Source organism: Eleutherodactylus coqui, chromosome 2 (assembly GCF_035609145.1).
Source record: "Eleutherodactylus coqui strain aEleCoq1 chromosome 2, aEleCoq1.hap1, whole genome shotgun sequence".
NCBI lineage: Eukaryota > Metazoa > Chordata > Amphibia > Anura > Eleutherodactylidae > Eleutherodactylus > Eleutherodactylus coqui.
In genome coordinates this window covers 51,842,211-51,859,286 of record NC_089838.1, presented here as the reverse complement: position 1 = coordinate 51,859,286, position 17,076 = coordinate 51,842,211, and the positions used below count along the sequence as shown (strand labels likewise).

Sequence of the window (17,076 nt, the reverse complement as noted above, 5' to 3'; positions counted from 1 at the left end):
GCGACAAGGGACCACTGGTCAAATGAGGGCAAGATAGGGGAGATGAAGAGAAATCATGAGCACCGACACCTACCTGCCCGCTGGGGCAGATAGTAGACTGGATCCGGACGCCTGAACTCGCCCTCCACCTTCTAGAACGATAAGACACAATCATCAGCCATTAGACACAAGGACCACGTACCGGGCTACAGAAACAATGCATGATGGGAAGAGAAGCATCAACGTACTTGGCCTTCTGTGTAGTACATGTCGTCCTTCATCTGCATACTCTCCACCTCCTGTTCCCCTTCCGGCTCCACATTGACGTCCTCGCTCAGCATCTCGTCGGCTTTTTCTATGATGTCCTTCACCTGCTCCACGAAGGACTCTCTCTCGGTGGCCAAGATGAAGACGTTCTGCACCTGAGAGTAGAGGGGAAGGGTTTGGATCTTGGGAGCGGAGACGCAGCAGTCAGTCATCGCCGCTGTCAGGCGGGTTACTCACCATTATGGTGGCGATTTCCTCCGGGTTGTCTCCATCCAAGTCAAATTTGAAGGTGACCATCTTGCGGTTGTGGGTCTCCAGCTGGCACTCTACGACGCGATCACCTTTGTTAGATACCTAGAAGAGGAGCGAGATCTCCTGTAAGGACGTATAAAGATCACAGCTAACGGCCGTTACGGAAAGCTGTCAAATGCCAAATCTGATGAATCATTCATATCAGGGAACAAAACATGAGGGCCACATAGTAAGCAGATTCTGTTCAGTTTTAGCATCACCCATTATTACAAGTGTCAGTAGAGTGCCCCCCCTCAGCACATTATTGCCAGCACAGGCATTACTGGCATTAAGACCGGCAATGAATTTTGACGCGATGATAAAAAAAATCAACTAGAGGTGGCTCACATTTAGGATTCTAAGCTTGGGGCGGGCAGACTTCTCATGTCGGGAGCGGCTCCGCACCGACTTCCGATAATGGCGCTTGGTGCTGCGGCCCTCATGTCTTTCGCTGGAAGCTGTAGCTCCCTCGTTGCCATCGCTCAGACCTGATGCCACATCAGAGTGGGCACTGTAATTAAAAAACATTCAATATTGGTTCAGGATTGAACCGGTTCACACATGTGCATCAGCAAATGCAGCCGGGTCGCTGTTACCTGTCCATGGAGGATACCACTTGAGTGGTTTGCGGGGGCTGAGTCTCTACGGGAGCCGGTTGAACAGCGCTCTGGGGAACCTTGAAAAAAGAAAAAGGGGTGTTATTCAACTTGACACCTGAGCGGACGACCACAATGTGAGGTGCCAGCCTGACAGAAAGCGAGACCCCCAGTGGTCTACCCTCCATCAACATGCAGGTCTGGTGACCATCTACACCTCGCCATGCAGCTCAGGCACAGCCATGTGAGGGTGCAGAGAGCAGAACACACAGGTAAACGTGAGGCACACGCCACTGCCAACGCAGCCCACCCAACGGGCTGTGCCATGCTAGTGGAAGGCTGGAAGACTCACGTCCCAGCAGACAGACCAGCGACAGCATGAGCTCCACAATATCAAGTCACACTGCTGGAAGAGAAACGCACCGTCAGCCGAGACACAGTCTCCACACTCAACGCTTCTCACAGTTGAGGGTTTGTTACAATGTGTCAGGTCTACTGTTCGCACATCAGCAGCACAATTTTGTCCTGATTACAATGTACCAGTCTAGTCTTGATTCAGAAAGGTTTCCTTTTTCTGCTTAGCAATAACCTGAATGCGTTTGTCAGGCAGCCCAGAATGGCAGCTAGAGGAAGATGGCGTGAAGGACGACCTCGTTAGTCCTCACCATACTCCAAGCTCTCTGCGTGTTTTACTAATGTCCCGAGACCGCTATATGTCTCATCATTACTGGGACGTTCGCCTTAGTACCTCTGTGACAGGCTGTGAAGCAGTGGGGACGCCTGGAGGAAGCGTGCCGCCGCTCTCCATGCAAGGCTGTGGTATGCCACCCTGGTATCCGGGCTGTGCCAGGCACTCTGTGCGTATGGTGGAGGAGACAACTGACGGAGGGTGGCCTGCGGGAGGTAGCCCGCTCTCTACAGGGAACTGTGATGGCACCAGAGACGGGAAGCCCTGCAAAAAGAGACAAAGCAAAATCAGCTAAAGGGCAAAAACTGATAACATGGCAGTAAAACACAGCACTCAATATCCACCCGATGCCATAACGACTACTGCTACGCCTCCGGTGACACACGTGAAGACACTAAGATCCCGCAGGCGGCAGTACCTGGTAAGCAGAGTCTCCTGGAAGACGCACCGGCTCTGCAGCTTGGCCCAAGGCGGCTGGTAATCCAATAGAGGGCAGCACCGGATGCAGAGGTTGTGGGGTCACCTGTGTTAGGGGCTGGAGAGCGACAACAGGTATGTGGCTGGGTCCAGAGGGAAGGACAGGGGTGCCAAGAGAAGGCAGCAATCCCAGTACCGTCTGTCTGAACCCTGGAGACATTGGGATGGGAAGGGCAGGGAAGCCGCTGAGAGATGGGGATTCCTGAACATCAGCCAGGGGATTTAAATGCCACTGTCAGAATTGGCAGCGGCATTTAAAGGGTTAGTAGCACCGATCAACCACGTGGCTGATTGCAGCTGTTACCGTCGGGTGCCGGCTGTAATAAACTGCAGGCGCCCGCGCTGTACAAAAAGAGGTCACTCCACGATCTCTTCATTCATACCCTGAACCCGCAGGACGTAACTATACGTCCTATAGCAGGAAGGGGTTAAGCAGTTGCCAAGCAACGGTGCAAAAACTTAAAGGGGTTGTCCAGGTGTAAACTATTGATGGCCTATCCTCAGGATAAGTAATCAATAGTAGATTGGCGGTAGTCTGTAGCCTGAGACCCCTACCAATCAGCTGTTCACCAAGCCGATGCATGTGTGAACTGAATTCTGCAGGAAGCAGAGCTCCGTTCTTACTGCAGTGGCCAGGCTTTGTACTGAAACGAATGGTAAACTTTCTTGCAATACCAAGCCTGGCCACTACAGCAAGAACGGAGTTGTCTCCTTCCTGCAGAAATCTGCGAGGTCAGCACACTCGTGCACGGAGCCCACAGGATCAGGAGGGGGTCCCAAGCAACGGATCCCACTAATCTACTACTAAGGACTTATCCTGAGGACAGACCAATAGTTTACAACTGGACAACCCTTTAATATCCTGATCGTTTTGTGTTTACAGCTCCATAATCATGGATGATAAACTGTTCCTCAGTCTCCTCTCCAGGATCCAGCTACTTATAAGGACTGTTGGTAATTTCTAATCACAGGAACACACAGAATTATATGGGAGCTGCATACACGAAGCGGCAGGTTCTTTATATTCTGGATGCACTGATCCTGAACACGGGGGGGGGGGGGGGGGGGGGGGTTAAGAAGAGTTTTGCTCATGCATCTGATCGGAACCCTAGTAGTGACGGGGCCGAAGAACACAGCAATGCAATGAAGACATCAGCCATGCATTGGGGTGCAGGTGGGGAACAGGCATCATGCAACTCTGCAGGGTCTGCATGCCAAGTCAAAGGCAGGACAGAGATGGAGCAAGACAGAAGATGGGTGGGGGAGGGGATCAGTGGGGAGCGGTGCGGATCTCTGTGTAGTGAGCAGAGTATGTGGCACCACCCAATGTGACAGCTGGACTTGGTGCCCTGCTGAGCAACCAGTGCAGTCCTGTGCTCCAGATACCATCAGTGCATAGTGTTCAGGGCAACAGAGTGCAAAAGCCACCCCCCCACCCCTCCCCTAGGACCACCGATAAAGATCACTGCTAAAATTGTAATAAGGGGGAAAAAAAAAAAAAAAGAGAACATTCCTTTCATTCATGATCAGCGGGACACGACAGACTGCAAAATATTCAGCCATCTTCACATATAAAAATACATCAGATTTTAGAGCAGATAAGTGTCAAAATTTGCTTGCAACACACCGATTTCGCCTCTCACTCGAAGGCGTGAAATCTGCAGCGTAAATTGATGTGTTCATGATAGAAAATATGCACTGCAGGTCAACTCACGCTGCAGAATCTCCACTACATGTGACCACCCTGAAAGTGAATCGCCACCGTCCATTTTTAAGGTCCCACCTATTGCAACGATTTCATAACAGGAGCTCAAAGTCACCTGCAGTCACATGATCAAATCCTGTCTGCCTCCAGCCACCACTAGGGGGAGCTCATTATAGGGGGGTATTCACATAGGCGATTTCGACAGACGGGACTTGCATGTTATAAGGACCCATTATATAGGAACAAGTATTCTTTTAAACACGTGTGAAAGTCACATGTACAGTGATGAAAGGTTTTTTTTTCCCCTCAAAAAACGCACCGCACTTGAAGAAAAAAAAAAATGCAGGTTCCGGAGTGCAATATTGGTCCATTGGTCCAAATTTCTTAGATCGATATCACTATAAAGCCTTAATCTGTCTACACAGAGCTCCCCCTCCTAGTGGGGGGCTGTATACCTCTGTCTACACAGAGCTCCCCCTCCCAGTGGGGGGGGGGGGGCTGTATACCTCTGTCTACACAGAGCTCCCCCTCCCAGTGGGGGGGCTGTATACCTCTGTCCACACAGAGCTCCCCCTCCCAGTGGGGGGGGCTGTATACCTCTGTCCACACAGAGCTCCCCCTCCCAGTGGGGGGGGGCTGTATACCTCTGTCCACACAGAGCTCCCCCTCCCAGTGGGGGGGCTGTATACCTCTGTCCACACAGAGCTCCCCCTCCCAGTGGGGGGGCTGTATACCTCTGTCCACACAGAGCTCCCCCTCCCAGTGGGGGGGGCTGTATACCTCTGTCCACACTGAGCTCCCCCTCCCAGTGGGGGGGCTGTATACCTCTGTCCACACTGAGCTCCCCCTCCCAGTGGGGGGGCTGTATACCTCTGTCCACACTGAGCTCCCCCTCCTAGTGGGGGGCTGTATACCTCTGTCCACACTGAGCTCCCCCTCCTAGTGGGGGGCTGTATACCTCTGTCCACACTGAGCTCCCCCTCCCAGTGGGGGGCTGTATACCCCTGTCTACACTGAACTCCCCCTCCTAGTGGTGGCTGTATACCTCTACACGGAGCTTCCTCTCCTAGTGGTGGCTGCAGACCTCTGTCTACACTGAGCTCCCTCTCCTAGTGGTGGCTGTAGACCTCTGTCTACACTGAGCTCCCTCTCCTAGTGGTGGCTGCAGACCTCTGTCTACACTGAGCTCGCTTTCCTAGTGGTGGCTGCAGACCTCTGTCTACACTGAGCTCCCTCTAGTGGTGGCTGCAGACCTCTGTCTACACTGAGCTCCCTCTAGTGGTGGCTGCAGACCTCTGTCTACACTGAGCTCCCTCTAGTGGTGGCTGCAGACCTCTGTCTACACTGAGCTCCCTCTAGTGGTGGCTGCAGACCTCTGTCTACACTGAGCTCCCTCTAGTGGTGGCTGTAGAACTGTCTACACCAAACTCCCCCTCGTAGTGGTGGCTGTATACCTCTACACTGAGCTCCCTCTCCTAGTGATGGCTGTATACCCCTGTCTACACTGAGCTCCCACTCCTAGTGGTGGCTGTATACCAGCCTAGTGGTGGCTGGTATACACTGAGCTCCCTCTAGTAGTGGCTGCATTTAGACAGGATTTTGTGTAACTATATTCAAGAGCTCTGTATCAGAAGACTGTGGCAATCACCAAGCTAGCCGAAGCGTCAGGAGGGGGGGTTATCAGATCAAAGGAATTTTCCTGTAATTACAATAGCTGTTTTTGTTACTTTCTACCCCCTGCAGATTACAGCATGCCCTCTAACATTCTAGCTTATTAGAGGGTCCCTTATAATAAGGCAGAGGATAAATCTTTTGCACTCCACACCTGGCTCCTTACTTACCTGGGGGACCGTGGGTGCCACTTGGGTAATGATGGGCTGGGTCTGAGTGGTTAAGTTGGGCACAGCAGATGGGACTTGGTACTGTATTGTCTGATGGACCGGTGACGGCTGATGCTGCATACTCTGAAATGAGAATCAGAAATTCACAAAGTGGCACAAACAATAAGTGCAGCAGTCGGTGTGTCCCACAGCAGGTCAGCGGCACTGTAACTGGCAACAAAAGTGTTGGTTCTTTACCTGAGTGTGTGCAGCTGTCTGGGCACTGACACCAGTGGGCACTGATGTAGTTGGTGGCTGCCCGGGTACCTGTGTCAACTTCAATTAAAAGAAAAAAAAGTTAGAAGATAGTTGTAATAGGCACAAACTAAATCTAATTCTGCATCTGCGTAAAATCTACGCTTGGTCGTAATGTTATGTTGTTGTACCAAACCTCATCTGGCAGAAAGGAACTGCCAGTGACTACGCCACTGAAAAGACTGGCGGATATGCAGTGTATCCATAGCAACCAGGCTGCCAGACTAGACCAGCAACCTGTAACACGTGGCCCTCCAGCTCTGTAATTACAACTTCAATGTATGCTAAGAGTTGCAGTGACCACCGCACCGATGAGCAGGCCATCAGTTCTCGCTTTTCAGGTGGAGAAGCCCTTTAAATCTCCTGATCTATTACAATGATTGCTTCTGAAAGCTACAGACAATACACTGAGCAGCCCCTTTATTAGAGCACCCATCTAGTAATTCATCATGGCATAGAATCCACTCGGTGATTAAATCGTTCTGCAGGAATATAGGCCCCTGCGGACAGGAAGCTTGATTACATGTTTTGATCAGCTAACAGGAAAAGGTCATTGATTCATGCTGCTTGCGCCAAATTTTGACTTCCCATCAGCACAACGCAATAGAACTCTGGATCCATCTGACCAGGAGAGGTTCTTTTGCTACTCAGTGATACACGTTTTGTGCTCTTTTGCCCACTGTTGTCTCGTCTTTCTGCTCCTCTCAGATAGGTGCGTTCCTGACTGTGTAGAACCTGTTAGTCAAAACACTTCCTAACATCCTCCTCTGACCCCTTTGGTTGTTGTTTCTGCCCATAGGATTCCCTTTCGCTGGCAGTTTTTACTCTATCATGCCATTCTCAGAATACTCTTTACACTATTACACAGAAAAGCCCACACGATTGGCAATGACAGCATGGCTCCAGCTAGTCTAGCACCGATGACCAGGACTCATTGCTCAGATTGCTGGATTTTCCCATCTAATCTTGATTCACACTAAAACTGATCCACGGAGAACTTGTATTGTGACTTTATGCTGCACTCCGGGGTCACGGGGAGAATTTCCACACAGGGAAGCGCCACTCGTGAAAGGGCCGGGAGCTCTAATACAAGGGGCCAGTCAGTGTATAAGTCAATGTCTACAAGAACTTTGGAGTCCCTCTCTGTAGGCTGTTTTTTTGTGCGGAGGGTTCTTAAGCCCTTAAAGCGCAAGAACGTCTAATTCTGGGTGCAGTTTCAAGGTCTTGTGGTATAAACTGGTCCAACAAAGGATAGAACTAGAGCAGGAGGTGACCCTACAAGACGCGACTGAGCTGCTAGTCTAGGACCCAAATTAGTATCTATATCCCGAAAGGTCTCATCCATCATGGCGGCACAGCGAGATCTATGTCCTGACATAACCACCCATGGATTGGCAATAAGTCATAGCTAATAACCTGGTGGCCAAAGACTGCAGATGATGCAGGGTAGGACACTCCAGACTGGGGGAAGCATAAGATGACAGGTGGTTCTTGGAGGAATTTCTGGGGGTATGCCGTAGGCATCTCCACACTCTGAACGGACCCCAGAGGAAGAGGAGGAGACAGATATTCTCCTGCATCGCTGGAGTATTCGGAGCTGGACTGAGGGCTGTTACAGATGAAGGGAGACGCGGGGTCCAGGCTTGGGTGGCTGCACTGCTCCTCGGTCACCGTCTGGAGACGGTTTTGCAGTAGTGTACCATAGGTGACCTCTTCTACCTCTATGGAACCAAGTCGGGCGCAGTAGACACGGTGTGGTACATACATGGCACCCTCTGGTCCGGATGAATGCACATGAAACTCAAACATGCATCCGTGATGGCCTTCAGTGCTTTGAGTGAGGACTGGAGGGGCGGACTGTGGCATGAACATCTGATGGAACATAAAATGGGGCTCAGCGGTCGCCGGCGCAGACATACTTCCCAGAGGAGAGGGCTGGTTCACGCCAGTTTCCAGTCTCAAAATTGGGCGAGCTAGGAAGGTTTGGCCAGTCTGGTAATCATACACTGAGCCAACTTGTGCCATGACTTGCTCTTTCTGAAGACCGGTCACCGCCGCGGTGCCGTAAGCTTCAGCCTGAATGTTATAAGGCAGACTTGCCACATATATGGTCTCCACAGGTCTCATTTGGGAATCTCCTGCTGCTCCCGGACTTTCAAAGTTTTGCTGTCTGTGAACATTCTCTGCAGTTTTGAGGGAAGTTTTCCGCGGTGTGCTCGTCCCATCTGATCTGCGATTAGAGTCCAGGAGGGGACTTGGCCCGAGGCTTCTCAGGGAAGACTGTCCGTGGTGGTTGCGGTGAGCCTGGGACTCGAGGAAGGACGTGCTCTTTCGCCTCTGCGTGTTGGACGCTTTAGGGGATGAGAAGGTCGGTGGTGGAGAAAACGAAATGGGGCGATCATGAATGGTTGGGAAAAAAAGTGGAGAGTCTGGGAGTGTCTGATGCGCCATGGAAGGTGGCTGTATTAGGATGGAGGAGACAAGTGAGACGTTTAGACAGAAGGAAAACCAGACAGACGAGCACTTAAATCACAGTCACCCTGAAAACCCATCAGGATAGGGTGGTGCGGAGGATCAAGACAGACAACATGAAGACTGGCATTAAACACGTGGCGGCTGGCGAACCGGCTGCATTAACAGTGACATGATTTGCCGTACAAATTGCTTTCCGGAAAACCCTAATCTGCAGGATTATCACTTATAACCGCGAGAACCCAGCTGTCCATAGTCACACAGAGGGTTGTACTAACTCAAGGCTGGGTGACAATGACACCTCTACATGGATCATCGCCCAGCTTTCCTAGAGTCCTAAAAAACACACCTGCAAGCGGATTTAGGAGTAGGAACAGCTTGGTGACAAGTGGAAGCTGCAGGAACATTAGTGGCGACCCCAATTACCTGCAGCCCTTGTACTGCTGTCATCGCAGCATTGGCACAAGTGCCATTCAGGACTGCAGAAGGTAGAGTTAATAATGGTACAAGAGCCCTTTAGGGAGAATCAGGGGTCATCTTTCCCAGGAACAGAACCAAAAGACATACATCTCCTTAGAAAGCAACAGTCACAACATGTCAGGAGTTATTCCTGCTATTTGACCGTTAATGCAGTCGGTATGGAGGCAAGAGCTCGGTTAGGCAGGTGATGTCTGGTGAAAGTGGACGGGGAGGGTTAAAAAATGTGTCACTAGGTTGAGGCTGCCCGAAGCCAAGATAGATACGTACACAGCTGGCATGTATATGTTGAAGATCCATTCCACAAGCAGCTCTTGGCGTGAGAAGGTCAGCGCCGTGTTAGTCTCTTCACGCCACCATCATCTAGAGTGAGAGCTCTCACAAATAGGGAGTCAAGCTGTCACTCTAGATGATCCGGGTGGGGAAGAGGTCAGTGCAGCATCACCGCTGCCTTACAAATAAGTCTATTTTGAAGTGCTGTAGAAATCCACACCGGCAACGTACATACCCGGCCTAGGTTCGGGCAGCTTGTGGTTCGGTGACGAATGCCTTTAACCATTTAGTGTGTCAAATAATTGAGGCAGAATATTTTAGTCTTCACCCTGCAACATACGGATTACCGGAGATTGCTGAAGAAAAGTTTTGAAACTTTCTAAAATCGCTATCCCTGCCTTGCAGTCAGTGAAAAAAACATTGTAAAGTTTTTAGACAAATCCCATAAAGAATTAGAAAACCACAGCCACTCTTCCAGAAACAGCGCCCCACCCATTCTCAGGTAGTGTGTGGTACTACAGCTCAAAACCTATTTACTTCCAAACAGAGCCGAGCTGCAGTACCAGTTTGTGAACAAGTTTGGTATGGTCCTTGGACAAAAGCAGCCGTGTTTTTCTGTCTCCTTGACTACTTCTCACAGCTGATGGTTTGCTACATCACTAACCAGTCTGAACTCCAGATTGATCCAGTCTACACAAATCTAGTTTGCTACACTGTAACAGCCGGGAGTCTGGATTGTTTTGCTCAGAGGACTGTCCAGACTAAATACTACTAACAAACCCCCAGCTGTGAGAAGTATATGTCCATAAAGGTTTACAGGCACTGGATGTAAACACAGAATCCTCTTGTTCACCGACTGCAAGCAGACATCTTGAAAATTAAAAAGTTGCAGAACTTACCATTAAGTTATACTTAACAGAACCCCCACCAGAAAAATAAGACTAAAAACTTTGAAAGCTTAATTTGGAGCCTCCAGCCCAAAACACTGTACGAAATAGTGCAACATGCTGCACCATTTCATCTGGGAAGATTTCACCCAGCATGCCTGAAGTTGGACAGCCCTCGATATAGTTAATGGGGTCCATCTTGCAGTTTGGAGATTATCATTCGAACAGAAATGAGACTAGAGGTGGACAGAGATGTGAACGGGGCCTTACCTATCCAGCTTTCACTAAACCTTCCCCCGCCTGCTCTTCAGCGCCACTTACCACCAGCCGCACGCATTTAATTGTAACTTATCTGCCATGCCAGGAGGTGCGGAGGCAAGAACACATACAGGGCTGGTACAGAAGGTGGGCAGGCTGCATCGCCGCTGGTACTTGCGAGTGCCGCCGGCATGCATAGGCAAGATGCTCTCTAAAGCCCTGGAAAGCTTTTCAGCAAAGGATTCCTCAGGGGAGATCCAACGAGGAGAGGCGGGGGTAGATGGAGGCGTGCTGGGGGAGGATGAATGCAGGAGAGGGGTGCAGGAGAAGACAGGGATGCACACGGACATGCTACGACCCGGACGTGGCTATAAGAAAAACACAAAGACATACGAGAAAAATCAACAGAAACAAACGCAACAATGGAGGTGAAGTCATGGAGAATGTCACACACTGAGGGGGAACGGTATGGATTCAGTATGGCGGCCACCCTGAAGGTAGTTTCTAGTAGTCACCTCCTTCCAAGGAGAACTCTAGTTTCTTCTGAGTCCGTTCATCGGGAACGATTTGTAACTAATCTAACGCTTCCTGGACAGGCAAAAAACGGCTCAACACATCAAGTAACCAAATGGTTCACGGGAAACAAAGGAAACGTTAAACCAGAGAGAACAAAAAGGGAAAGGAAGATCCTTAAGAGAAGCAGCTTCATCAGGATCCAACTGTGATCAATAACTCCCACTCAGCTCTATTGGAATCAGACTCCAGCTGCAGCTCTCTTCCTCTCAATGCTTTACACTGCATCTCTGCTCCATCTCAGTATAACTACAATCAGTGACTGCAGATTCGCCGCATTTTCTAGACGTCGTCCTCCTGTATTACAGACGCGGGCTTGCAGCTTTGTCCCTCTCCATCCTTTACACTGCAGCTCTGCTTGCACAGATTGCCTGCTGTATATAAGCATGAGCTCAGCAGAAACACAGGGAGACGATCACAGGACAGAATGACTAAGCTACTAGCGCCAGTGTGTTGAGCAGTAGAAGTTAAGGGCCTGTGACATGGGCCAATGAATAGTCAAGAACATTGCTCAGGGTAGGCCAACTTAAATGCTCGTTCATCGGGTGGTCACATCTCCTAGTCGGTGGCACACCTCCACCCCCGTGTGAATTGGGAATGTGCTGCAGTCAAAAATGAAACTGTGGGGGTGGGGGAACAATTACATGACCGATTTCCCATCCCCTGTGGAGTCAGTATAGGCCTTTTTAAAGAGCCGCTTTGCGAAGTGCTGATCTTAATTGGCGCTAATCAGCCATGAATGGCTTTGTAGAAAAACTGCACTAACTTTGCCAATTATTGCCTTTTATACGTCTCGTTTACACCCAGAGCTGCATTCACAGTTCTGCTGCATGTTGACCTACAGCACAATAATGCCAGATCGCAGGCTTGCATTCTTGAAGAAGTAGTTTTCTGCAAGTGTGAAGGGATAAGTAACCCAACAGAACGGTTAGGGAAGCCTACGTCAGCGCAGATGGATTCCAATTGGCAGCCAGCAGAATTATGAATGCAGCTCTGGATGGGACTGGAGACAATGTGAAACAAGCACAGATACAGGAGAGCAGAGTATTTTACCTTTCGCATATTATATTTCTATGCTGTGTATGTTTAGTACTTCTGAACGGCACCAGCCAAGCACCAGGGGGGGGGGGGGGGGGGGGGGTCACTGTTTTCCGATCCCCAACTATCTCACTAAGGAAGCAGATTTATTAAAATCTGAGTGTATTAGTGATAGAAATAAATAAAACCCAGAGACTGAGCAGCAGCTGCATGAGGGATAAAGCGCCATCTGGAGATCCTGCCTCAGGCAGCAGACTGTTTCGTCCGCCGAGCCCAAAATGATAAATACCGTAAATAAAAGGGGACGGAAGAGGGAGGGAGACCGAGCATGGGGGGGGGGGGGGGGGGGGGGCAAATATCTTGGAGCATCGGGAGGCAAGACCTCATGCAACACTGGTAATATAAAATGATGCTATGCAATACAGAGTCGCCAAAATAATCCTCCCTCCCAACACACCCATCTGTTTAGTGTCTGGTAAATACTCCCCAATAAACACACGTCTTAGAGCTCGTGTTACCTCTATGTAGGGATAAGCGGCTGCTCCATTACATATGGTGCCACTTCTCTCCAGGGACAAGAAGGGATCAAACGAGTTATAATACATGTTTGACTCTCGTTTACCCCCAGGGACAGTGACTGGGACCCCATAACCAGGGGGTCATTTCACCTGCTGTGTACGGCCAGCTAATATATTGCGTAAGCTTCAGTCATTGCAGCCCCAGCCCCAAGTCAAGGGCAAGCACATGAACAGAGCTGAATGGGACAGCCACTTCCTTTTAGACCTATGAGCTAAACTTATGGGCTAAAAGCAAGTGACAGATTCCCTTTAATCCCTGTGTAGTGAAAAGTGCTACAAGATCTCTGCTTGCTGTCCATAGAATAAAACCCCACCCCAATATGTGCAATTGTCATAGATGAAAAGATCGGCACAGTCTATCAGAGCTCTATTCATTTGTGAGAGAACAGGACATGTTCCAGAATGGAAAAATATTTGTTCATATTCAATAACCAGCAGAGATCTTGACAAAAAAAAAAAAAAGAAAAGTAAAAAGAAAAGAAAAAGCATAAAAAAGTTGTAAAGCTTTTATACAACAATGATTAAACTTTACATAAAAACTGTAGAGAAATTCAGAGATATATATTCAATAGATATAAGATATGGCAGGCTGTGAGCAAGGCTGCATTAGATAATTCAATCCTATGCAGACGGCTGCGTGAAAACACGTGCGGAAAACAAATCGCGGCATGTTCTATTTCTCTGCGGGTCTCGCCGGGGCCCGCACAGAAAGGTCACTGGTGACGGGCCGGCTCCGCTCTGTGCATGTGCTCGCTGGGCATCAGCCGGCACATGGTGCAGAGAGAAGACGCCGGGAGCGGGTGAGCCACAGGGCTGTGCAGGGCCACGGGTCCACATCCGATCCGACCCAGCCGTCTGCAGGCGACCTAAGGGGCTGAAGTATCAATACACAGCAGGCTGTGAGTAAAGGGTTGAGATATCACTAAATGTATTGCTGGCTATGAGTAAAGGGTGAGATAACTAGAAGTACACAGCAGGCTGCGAGTAAAGGGCTGATATACAGTATATACATATACTGCAGGTTGCAAGTATAGGACTGGGATCTATATAATACAGCAGGTTGGAAGTAAAGGGCTCAGACTACAGCTTGGTTCCTACACTGTCCCCATTGATACAGCAGTGTCCGGCTGCTTACCCCCACTGATGTGATGAATCCACCTGGCTGAGGCTGGACGCTTGGACCACTGTAGCTGGACACAGCCAAGGAGGGAACCCCCGGGTCCTGCGGAGAGCTGTAAGAAACTGTCTGCTGACTGCAGACTCGTGACTCAAGATACACAGAGGAGCCCTGACCGCTGTCAACAGTGCCATCCGCTAAGAAGAAGAGGAGACGTGAGGAATATAAAGCAGTTGTTTGACTTGAAGCCATGAGTAACAAGTGTTTCTAATGAAGGCCCAGCCTCCTCCCCCACCCTTCTCCAGACTCACATGTCACCGATATGCTGGGCTGCTGGTACTGCAGATGCTGATCGGCCTCCGGCTCCTCCGGCTCTACTTGGGATGTGGAGGCATTTGGCACAGTGGTGGAGGCTGTTGTAGGGAGGCCAGAGACCGCTTGTGGTATGGAACCCTTACGGGTGCCCACAGGAGGACTCTGCGGCTGCACCTCAGTCTGCTGCACCTGCTGCAGGCTGCTCTCTTCCTGCTTCCTCTTCTCCTGCTCCTCCCGCACCTGCTGCCGCTGCTCTCTCTTGCGTTTGATCAGAGACACTCGATCCTTGATCGCCTTGGCCATGGTTTTGTGATCTCCTTCACATACGTAACCGGATTCCACCTACAGAGGGTAAATAGAAGTTAGTACTTAAAACCCTGTAGCCCGAGATGGCCAATAACAGGGAACAATAGATTGGGCACTCGCCATTTCCTGGGCCACGTCATCGGGGACATCTCTCTCCAAGTCGAAGGAGAATTCTATGGCCTCGTTATCCTTGTATTTGCCTTTCAGTTTCTTGATGTCCTCGATGCGCAGCCACAACTTGATGGCGATCTTTTCTCCATCGTCTTCCTCTGCCAACTCCACCCGCACACCTGTCTCCTCTTGGAAGAACGCGTGGTTCAGGAGGTCTTTGATGGCGTACCTGCGCAAAAAAACACACCGGGAGAATTGGCAGGGCGGTTTGCTTTTCTTTTAACAGAGCAGGACATTGTGGGAGCTCAAATGGTGGGCACATGACTAAAGGGGTAGAGCCAAACCGCTTACAGTAGAATTCTGAATACAGCTCTGGAAGATGAACTCATCGCTGCCCTTATGACTGTTAATGAGCTGGCTTTATGGCTGCCCGACTGTTCTACGGCTGCTCAGGATACTATTTCAATATTAACAAACAGCGGTAAGAGACTGTACGGAAACGAGCGCAAAGATGAGCAAAAACAGGTGTCTTCTTGAGAGGCCAGTTATAATTTTGCCACCATCCATAGGAGGCGCTGTTCCTCAGTAATTCTCTCATTAGACCAGATACTGATGCATCATCAAAAAAAAAAAAAGAGGGCAGGAGTGCTGGGGCGCGCTGCCAGTCATGTGACCCAAAACACATGCTTATTAGCAACCTACCGTGTTTCTCAGAAAATAAGACACCACCTTACATTAAAAGAGGCAGTGTCTTATTTTCAGGGGGGGGGGGGGGGGGCTGGGGGGGTCATACTTATCCAGCTGCTGGCATATGTGTCCCCGCACTGCTGCAGTTCTCGGCGATGCCAGGATTTTCTTCTCCTGGTAACGTAGCTTTGAATACCCTGCCTCCAGTAAGCGCTGTGATTGGTTCATTGAGTACCGGCTTTGATTGGCTGGCGCTTGAGCCAATCACAGAGCTTACTGGAGGCAGGGTATTCAAAGCTCCGTTACCAGGAGAAGAGAATCCTGTCAGTGCTGAGGACCGCAGCCTGCCACAGCGCTGAGGACCAGCGCAAGGGACAAAGATGCCGGCGGCTAGATGAGTATTGCTTTTTTTAAACCTAGTGTAGCCAGGGCTTATTTTTGGGGAGAGATAACATGTCAAGTCCCCCGAAAACAGGGCTTATCAAGGTAGGGCTTATTTTCAGGGAAATGCGGTATGTGCTGCATCCAACATTAAGGTAATATAGTAATGTTACGCCAGGCACTGCACGTCAGACCTTTCATCTTTGTTCTGCCGGATGCATCCCTCGATGATCTCCTTCACCTCTGGAATGGCGACCTTATCGAAGCTGGCTGGTTTCACCCCCTGAAAACAGAGCAGAAAATGGTGATCGTAGCGGTTGAGGAGGGGCGCTCATCCTCCTCCTCCTCATCCGATAACACACACAATGGCATGGATACATTAAGCACATCTGGGATATCTCTGCCAGGAGGAGTTATTCTACGTGCATAGCCTCACAGGGTTAGATTGTGTAGACCTCGGCACCCGCCCCAACTGGTTTATGACAATATAGGGTACCTTTAAGAGGCTCATTGTTACAAGAGACCAGAGTCACACGCAAAACTCCAAAAATGGCTTTCTAAAATAGAATACTATGGTGAATGATGCAGGTGGGGCAGGATTTGTTCTGCGGGGTAGGGGGTATGGCGAGTGCGGCACTAACACCGACTACATATACAGGACCCAAGTGGATGGCGCCAGTGCACAGATCGTATGACTGGAAAACCTAGTCATCCACAGCGACCATTTGCATTGCGATGGCATCACTATGGCGCAACCTGCTGCAAATCATGACATGCAGAGTTTCAGGATATACATAATAAACTGCAATATACGATCCATCAGTAAACTGCACACTGAGCCTATGGTGTGTAATTGTTGTATAATGCTGTCTATTGCTGCCTGTTATCAGCCACTTAATAATACAGTGTTTTCACCAGATTAGAGGACAGTGGCAACCCAGACTGTGAAAGTAGCCTAAAGGGACTGGTAGACAGGGAGCCCCATGCAGCTCTTCAGAGGATGTGGGAAAAGCACAGTGTGCTGCCCTCAGGTGGTACATTAGGTGTATGGCGATGTCCAAATCAGTCACATGCAAGTACGACCATTAGTGTCAAAATCCTATAGCGATGTGAAAACTTCCTGCAGGGCCCTCTGACTACCAGTTGCCATGTAGCATGTCTAGACAGCTATCGTGAGGCTGCAGCTCCATATGCTGGGACTTGTAGTCCTGCAACATCTTATCTAATGCACAGGGTCAGCTATAGACCGCCATTATTGGATGTAGTGCGCTACCTTCTATAAGTCACACAGTTAAGAGTTGTCCAGATTAGGAAAACATGGCGCCACCCGTCTACAGGTTGTATGTGGGATTGCAGCTCAACTCTGCTGCAATGGATCGACACAGACGCAATACCGCGCACAACCTGGAGGAGCAAAGTTTTCTCCATGTGGAGGAAAACCCCATGAATTACCTGCTCCGACCGG

The 17,076-nt window shown here is 49.8% G+C and overlaps 1 protein-coding gene across 11 annotated transcripts in view; it reads right to left on the bottom strand.

Annotated features, from left to right (window-relative positions):
* Positions 1 to 17,076, bottom strand: part of WNK1 (WNK lysine deficient protein kinase 1) — a 90,502-nt gene that overhangs the window by 17,425 nt on the left and 56,001 nt on the right. For 9 of the 11 annotated variants that reach the window (XM_066590922.1, XM_066590923.1, XM_066590925.1 and 6 more), the window contains 15 exons: positions 15,806 to 15,894; positions 14,553 to 14,772; positions 14,123 to 14,468; positions 13,830 to 14,008; positions 10,637 to 10,873; positions 8,239 to 8,598; positions 6,082 to 6,159; positions 5,845 to 5,967; positions 2,240 to 2,356; positions 1,882 to 2,085; positions 1,134 to 1,213; positions 886 to 1,048; positions 484 to 600; positions 228 to 401; positions 74 to 131 (listed from right to left, as the gene is read on the bottom strand). In XM_066590922.1, coding sequence (XP_066447019.1) covers positions 74 to 131; positions 228 to 401; positions 484 to 600; positions 886 to 1,048; positions 1,134 to 1,213; positions 1,882 to 2,085; positions 2,240 to 2,356; positions 5,845 to 5,967; positions 6,082 to 6,159; positions 8,239 to 8,598; positions 10,637 to 10,873; positions 13,830 to 14,008; positions 14,123 to 14,468; positions 14,553 to 14,772; positions 15,806 to 15,894 — 2,545 coding nt within the window. The remainder of the gene's footprint in view (positions 1 to 73; positions 132 to 227; positions 402 to 483; positions 601 to 885; positions 1,049 to 1,133; positions 1,214 to 1,881; positions 2,086 to 2,239; positions 2,357 to 5,844; positions 5,968 to 6,081; positions 6,160 to 8,238; positions 8,599 to 10,636; positions 10,874 to 13,829; positions 14,009 to 14,122; positions 14,469 to 14,552; positions 14,773 to 15,805; positions 15,895 to 17,076) is intronic. The other 2 variants (XM_066590928.1, XM_066590932.1) reach the window with 2 other exon arrangements.